The 7,542-nt window shown below is 39.5% G+C and overlaps 1 protein-coding gene across 1 annotated transcript; it reads left to right on the top strand.

The window, feature by feature from the left end:
• The first annotated feature begins 3,421 nt into the window (after positions 1-3,421).
• Positions 3,422-5,922, top strand: LOC116360206 (GTPase IMAP family member 9-like). Its single transcript, XM_031815124.1, has 2 exons — positions 3,422-3,542; positions 4,375-5,922. Exons 1-2 carry the CDS (start codon positions 3,518-3,520, stop codon positions 5,472-5,474), a joined length of 1,125 nt encoding a protein of 374 aa, XP_031670984.1. The 5' UTR covers positions 3,422-3,517; the 3' UTR covers positions 5,475-5,922.
• Positions 5,923-7,542: the final 1,620 nt, after the last annotated feature.

The following is a 7,542-nucleotide window of genomic DNA, read 5'->3' on the forward strand; positions in this document are numbered from 1 at the left end:
AAAACATTTCGATGGGCATAAATCGTAATTGTCTCTTTGTTATCATTTAGAATCCATTTTGCTCTAAGTAACTGTCTCGTCTTTGACTTAGTATTTTAATTACAACTCTATTCCCAATACGTTATTCACTTGTCTAATTAAAAACTCATACTATCATTAGTGAGTGTACACCTTTAAAATACCTTGTCTCTGGGAACAAGGAAATCCCCTTAACCCAACATTTTACTCGGAAAAACAATCACAACTTTTTACGATTAAACTATTCTTACCTAATTTATAGTCCAAAGCGTTGCACTATATAGCCCCATTGAGTGTCTAGCAATTCCGTTGCTGGCTATAGCCACAAATATGCCTGCCTTTGTCAAATATATATTCCCTATTCAGATTGAGTTCAGTTTTAAATTCTAATCATCAGAATAAACCCAACCAAACTTCTCAACTTACTATACCCTAACATTTAAACGTACCATGTTTTGTGTTAAACTTCTTATATGTCAATCGATTCATAAATAGCTATAACGTCCGGATAGCCCGAAATTGTATCGTATCTCTCCGTTATCCCCTCCATTTAACTTTAGGGAACTTTCTCTTCTATGAAACATTTATTTAAATACGACTCCCATCTCAATACATTATTCCACCAGATCATTTTGGGCAAAATAGCGTTTTACATCGAAATTGTCTCGCCCTTATTTTTAATGACTTCTTTTTTCAATTCTATCTAGAACACATAATATCCGTTCAGTTATATCTTTTGCAAACACTGGCGACCGTATTTTTCAGGCAAAACATGCAAATAGGTCAATTACGATCTAAAATCTATTTTAGTTAAACGCCTCGGCCGGGAACCGACCCGTGGATTACCGTTGGTGAGACTGTTGCGCTCGCCACTATAATACCAGCGCTATGAATTTGACTGAGACTCTCCGCAAATATACCCCTTTTTACAGTTATCTGTATTTGTTACTCCGATATCTAGACAACAGAAAATAGCCCAAATTTAAACGCCCAAAGTTTTCCCTCAATTAGAATTCTCGTTAATCTCGCTCCCTTTGTATCTGAACCTTCTCTTTCTTTACTCGATTGTCGCCTCTGACTTCCCCACAGTTAAATTACAACCTGTTGACGATTTTTTTCGGGGAGTGTTACACTCCCGGGCGAAATGTCCAATTTTGTTACAATTAAAACATCTTGTATTTTTCTTTTGACTCACCTTGTTCATTTTTCTCGACTTTATTTCCTTCTCTAACTCCATTATACCTCTCTCGGCTTCAGCGGGATCCACATACTTGGGTGGTAATTTCACAGGTAGCTCCAGCAGCCGTATTCTTATAATCACCAATTCGTCGACTGGATTATCTCTGCATTGTTGGTATAATCGAGGAAGATATAGTTTGTTACTCTCACGCCCACCCAATTGGTTAACTTCTCTTATCTGCGGGAGCGGTGGGTAGTGCCTCTCGAACCTTGTTAGATTTAACCTCTTTTTCGGCGCGTCCCATTCTCTTTTTTGCTTCCGAAAGCCAAACTCCGGCTGTGTATAACCCCTGTTTATTCTCCTTTTTCACATTATTACCACATTCCTTATGTATCTGTTTTATAAGGGATTCCAGCTTTTCTACATTTAGACGGCCATCAAAATCGTATTTTTTATTTTTTTCCATCTTAGACCGAAATCGATGTTTCTCCTGTCTCTCTGTTCCATGTAACGCTCGTCTCCCGTTAGTTCCGGGGCTTTCTTTGAAGCATTCCCACCCATTCTAAATCCTTGCCGTTCCCTTGTAGCTATGGTATCTAATCACTTATCTATGCCTTTCTATATAATTTTTAAATTCTATGTGTGTGTGTTTCTACGAATTTGTCATTTACCGTTACTTAGTTACTTTTTCTGTCTGACTATGTGTGTGTTCCTTTAAAAATAATCAGTATGTATTTTCCATCCTGTGAACCGCGTCCATAGAAGACTTTTGATCGGACATCCCATTTCACCCATAGGATATTATTTTTGGGACTTTCAACGTAAATGTCTCATATCTCACTACTCTAGACTAATCACTTATCATTTGATATTAATTTCTTTCAGCATTGTACAGGTTCAATTATTCTGTTCGCCTAGAATCACCCAGCCTTCTCACCAAGCCTAATTTATCTTTATTTAGGTATGTCTTTTGAATTAATGGCTATCCTATTTGTACGGAACAAGCGTCCTAATTCTCCAATGCGTACTATATCCTCCTTAATAACCTTCTGGCTTGCAAGACCAGGCTTTATTAAGCTCTAGTTTATTTGATGGTAGCGCACCTTACCACAGGTCACTTTCGGACCTGCTTCCTTCCTATCGATTTTGGTTAATACCCCCGGTAGAAACCCATTTTATTTGTTCAGAATATTCAAGCACCTATTATTGATCAAATTCAACTCCTTCATAACATTTTAATCAATAAATATCCTAAATAATCCCTGCCAAATTCGAGAATTAAAGCTACTTTACCTGCTGCCGGCTGGGAAAAGCACTGTTCGTTGTATCTAGTCACCCTTCCTGTCCTCCGTGATAATACGCAGGCCTGTTTTAATTTTACCCTCAATTCAGAGGTCAGGTCTTTTAGTAAAACGAGTCAAAAACTCGTCCATGCACGATTTCCAGCGTACTACCTCCAGACAACAGGGAGAGGTATTTAGATCCGGTTTCGAAGGACCAAATTGATAGAGGAATTCTAAATTCCTATGTATTTTGTAGCCAAAATCAAATTCGCACTCTCTCTATTCATTAATGAGTTGTAAATTCATTAATTATGCATGAGGTAGATGTTATTATTAAGGTGTTAAGGTGTTATTATTAGTATTGTCATTAGAACTATTATTATTTACAATGTGGGGCTTCAATACCCATCCTATAGGCTAATGCAAATGAGGTCACTTGAGGTGTGACCTGTTGAGCAACAATATGTGAAAATAAAGCCGGGTAGACACTACAAGTTTTTAGGACGATCTACAGGCTCCTGATCAGCTCCAGGAGCATTTTCCCAAATCTTTAGATCAAACCCAGAGTAAAACATAATGCCACAGTCTCGTAAAGTGTAAGCACATAACCGATTTGCGGATGACGGCTCCCATAGGCTCCCGGGCACTCTACGGGCACATACGGGATCCCAAAAATGTTCAAACATGTTGAATATATTCGGCCTCAATTAGTAGTCAACACATAGTAGTCCAAATATATTGCCGATTACTAGTTCATTACGATTTGACTTGACTGAATAGTTCAATATTAGACCAGTCAAAACATTTGTATTGTATTACAGCCATAACTAGTGGGAAAGGATTTCAGTAAATGTATGAAAGCTAAGAGAAAGCCTGTGGGTGTGTCAGGGGGTGGGCACCTGACAGATCCTGTATAAAACAAGTGGGCAGACCCACTCTCACACTGTATCTCTTTAGTATCCTTATAGAAGCATAGAAACTACTTCTGCTACTACTCTCACACAGTGCTTGAGACTGACAGATCTTCACTGCAAACATGAACAGCAAAGTTTCTCAGTCTGGTGAGTAGCCTTTAGGTTATAAAGATGGGAACGCAAGTCAATGGTATTGATTCCTTTTTTTATGTGCTTTTTCATTTCAACTTCATGTGCTCTAGAAATATAATGATGTATAGCAGTGGGGAGCATTATTTTATATTACTCCACTGCTTTTATTTTTTTGTCAAGTTGACACAAAATGTTAACATTATTAGTTACATTAAAATGTACAAGTCAGTGGAGTAATTCATTTTGTTTTTATTCTTGTATGCGCTTATTGTATATGACTGTTTTAGAGCACTACCTTCTCTATCTTTCCTTCTCTTTCTCACTTGCTGTAATGACTCTAATAAAGGAACACATGGATTATACATTTATGTTTGTACGGTGGCCTTTGTTTATATATTAAAACCAAGAGATTGCTTGGTATTTGATGGGAGTCAATTTAGCAAAAATTATAATGGCATAAAAACAGTTTAGCACATACAGATGTAGGTAAATATTTTGTTGCTGAAGGTTTTCCAGCACAGCAGCAAATGCAAAATTGTAGTGGATTTGCGTTTTAAGTACTCTAAAGTTTCTAATGTCCACTTTGAAAGTTCAGACTTGATTTTCCCTAATCCATATAATAATTCACATTTCCTATTGGTGCAGGATTATTTTCCTGCTGTAGCAAACAGGCTAAAATTAAGATCCTGCATCTGTAGAGGCAATGCTCACAGATTATTTTGTGCAGACCATGAATTACTGCTTTGTGTTAAGAAGTGTGAAACAAATTGTTTTTGCCATTACTCAAAATGTGCTAACAAGCAGTACATGAAGTCAAAAGTTAACAAGTGTTCTTGTTATCCAACAGGAATCCAACTGCATACACAAAATGAGGAGATCCGCATTGTTCTGGTCGGGAAGACAGGAGCTGGGAAAAGTGCTGCAGGAAACACCATTCTAGTGGAAAAAGCTTTCCCATCAAAAGCCTCCTCTGTTTCTCAGACAAAAACATGTGAGAAGAGAAGAGGGAAGGTGGGTGAGCAAAGTGTAGCTGTTATTGACACCCCAGGTTTGTTTGATACTTCATTGTCTAATGAAGAGTCACTGAAAAAGATTGCTAAATGCATCTCTTTCTCTGCACCTGGTCCCCATGTGTTCCTGGTTGTGATCCAGCTGGGAAGATTCACTGAAGAGGAACAGAGAACTGTGGAGATGATTAAGACATTATTTGGTGATGAAGCATCCAAATACGCCATGGTTCTCTTCACACATGGAGACTTTCTTCATGGTGATGATGATGATGATGATGTAACAATTGAACAGTTCCTGCTTGAAAATCCAGATCTGGATAGTGTTATTTCCCAATGCAATGGGGGATATCATGTCTTCAACAAGAAAGATAAGAATCCCTCCCAGGTCACTGAGCTGCTTGAGAAGATAAACAAGATGGTGAAGATGAATGGAGGAAGCCACTACACCACTGAGATGTTCCAGCAGGCTGAGAGAGCGATTGAAGAGGAGAAGAACAGGATCCTGAGAGAGAATGAAGAGAAGATATGCAGACAGGAGGAGAAACTGAAGAAAGAAAAAATGATCCAAGAGGCTCGGGGAAAAGAGCTTAAAGAGAAGAATGAGAGGATCCTGAGAGAGAACGAAGAGCAGAAACGCAGACAGAAGGAACTGAAGACAGATTCACAAGAGGCTCAGGAGAAAGCTATTAAAGAGGAGAAGAAGAGAATCCAGAGAGAGAAGGAAGAGCAGAGACTCAGGGAGGAGGAACTGGAGAAACTGAAACTGGAAAAAGAGGCTAAAGATAAAGAAATAAAGGAGTTGAGGGAAAAACATGAAAGGGAGGCAAGAGAGAGTGCTGAAGGAACAAATGGCTTTATAGATAGTTTTATTCAAAAAGTTGCTGAAGTGTGGAAAACATTGGGGAAAGCAGTAAAAGATAGGTGCAGTACACAATGAAAATCTGAAACAATGCTGTTCGAGAGTCCCAAGCTTAATCACATTGAATGCATTCATATACAGTGTACACTGTTGCCATTCTACTGTTATAGCCTGTAACTATAGCATTGACTTCTATAGATGTATATTCTATAGCTTACATAAAGCTTTATGACATTTATCCTGGCTCTGCTGTGTCTGTGATTTGTTTCCATTTATGTCAATAGTAAACATTATGTAATGACAATTTAAGACAAATACTAGATAACATTGAATGTAATCTACTGTTTCATTTATATTCAATGAGGACATTTTCTTAAAATAACACAAATAATCATCATGACAGTTTATTAAAGCTGGTAATTAGCTACAGATGTGATTTTAGGGTAGCTTTCATGCATTGGCATTATATATCAAATATGTTTTAATCAACAACAAAAAATAAAAAACGTATTCATGTTGTGCCTAACACTCCATGACTTGGTCATTCCTTGAACAAATGGGTCAGTGTTCATACCATTGTCAATATGACATCATCAATATGGGACAGAACAGTGGAATTCTTTATATGGATGCACACAGTTGTCCAGACTCTGTAAATCATGCTGTTTAAACAGTGAAGTAATAAAGAGACTCTCTTTTCTTGACCAGTGACCTGACTGGGAAAACCTCCAGGTCTATAACTAAGGCCTGGAGTTTTCCCTGGTCAGGTCCTGTATAGCTTATCCTAGAAGTAAAGGTTACGAGGAATGGAAGCCATTGACGGTTATTGAGACACAGACATGTGAGCCATGGCGGCCTAGTATGTCTGGGTCCTCCAGACCAGCAGAGCGAGAAAATAAAATCCTAAACTCTGGGACCAACTGACAAATTGGCATCCTATTCCATATATAATGCACTACTTTTGACCAGAACACATGGGGCTTTGTTCAAAGTAGTACGCTATATAGGGAATAGGGTGCCATTTCATCCCAAACAGACAAAGAACCAGCAGGCCTATGAAATCAAAAGTCCAAAGATTATCATCAATAGTGTAAAACATTAGAGTAAAGATGATGTACACCTCAATCACTTTATATACAATTATTACACTCAGTTCTCTAATCTCTCACACACAGGAACGGGGAAATGACCAGCAAACATTTCAATACAGACATCAGGGGACAAACCTTCGTCATTCAGTCACACACATACCATCTCTCCCTCTGACACACATACTCTCTCTCTCTGACACACGTGCAGGCACACACACACACTTGGGTGGAATAATCTGTACAATAAGGAGAATTGCTTTTCATGCTGTTTCAAAGTTACACAGGCTGTTAAAACATGCTGAGCATACCTGGATCATAGTGGGTTATGGGAAGAACACTGAGGTTTGAGGCAAGAAGAAGCACCTGTTTGAATTCAATACAAATCTCAAGCACCAACCAGACCAGTGAAAAATCATTAGTAGGAATCAAATAGAAAGATTCAGAGTGCAGACAATGAGTGAACAAACCAGGGACACACTGACATTATCAAATGAAGCCAGGTCAACAACCAATATATAAGAACTCAAATGAATAAGTAGAAGAAAATAATGAATTCACACACACACACTTTGTTGTCAGTCAGTCAGTCAGCCCACTAGGGGGAGCCCTACTTAAGTCTGTCCCTCCGGTTGGAACAGCCAAGACACGCAAGGCGCGGAAAGAGAAGCGAGACCATTTGCCTCCTTCAGGCACACAGAAGGAAAGCGCAAACCAATAAGACAACAGCCCGGACAGGAAATTAACTCATCTTGCTCAGGGGCGGGGCCAGCAGGGGGGTCCGGGATTGCAGTGCGGAAGCTGCTAGCCTTCCAGCCAATCGGACGTCCGACGACCACCGTCGCCGAGCCGTTGTTGTTGTCCAGACGGGGGACAGGAGGGAGGGAGTGGGGGAGTTGGAGACTGGATAGAACTAGCCGTTAGGTTGCAGAAGAGGACGAGGCTGGGTGTAGGAGAAGTCTCCCTTGTGTAGGGACAGCGCCCTCTAGTGTGTCAGGAGACATGCTTCAGTCCATAGGCTCCCCCAGAGAAAAATCTTCCTCCTCTTCCAGAGGATC

Source organism: Oncorhynchus kisutch, unplaced genomic scaffold (assembly GCF_002021735.2).
Source record: "Oncorhynchus kisutch isolate 150728-3 unplaced genomic scaffold, Okis_V2 Okis07a-Okis12b_hom, whole genome shotgun sequence".
In the NCBI taxonomy this organism is placed as follows: Eukaryota; Metazoa; Chordata; class Actinopteri; order Salmoniformes; family Salmonidae; genus Oncorhynchus; species Oncorhynchus kisutch.

Coding starts and splice junctions, on each gene's coding strand:
- LOC116360206 (XM_031815124.1), top strand. CDS start 3,518: ATGAACAGCAAAGTTTCTCAGTCTG. Junction 3,543..4,374: donor CAGCAAAGTTTCTCAGTCTG/GTGAGTAGCCTT, acceptor GTTATCCAACAG/GAATCCAACTGCATACACAA.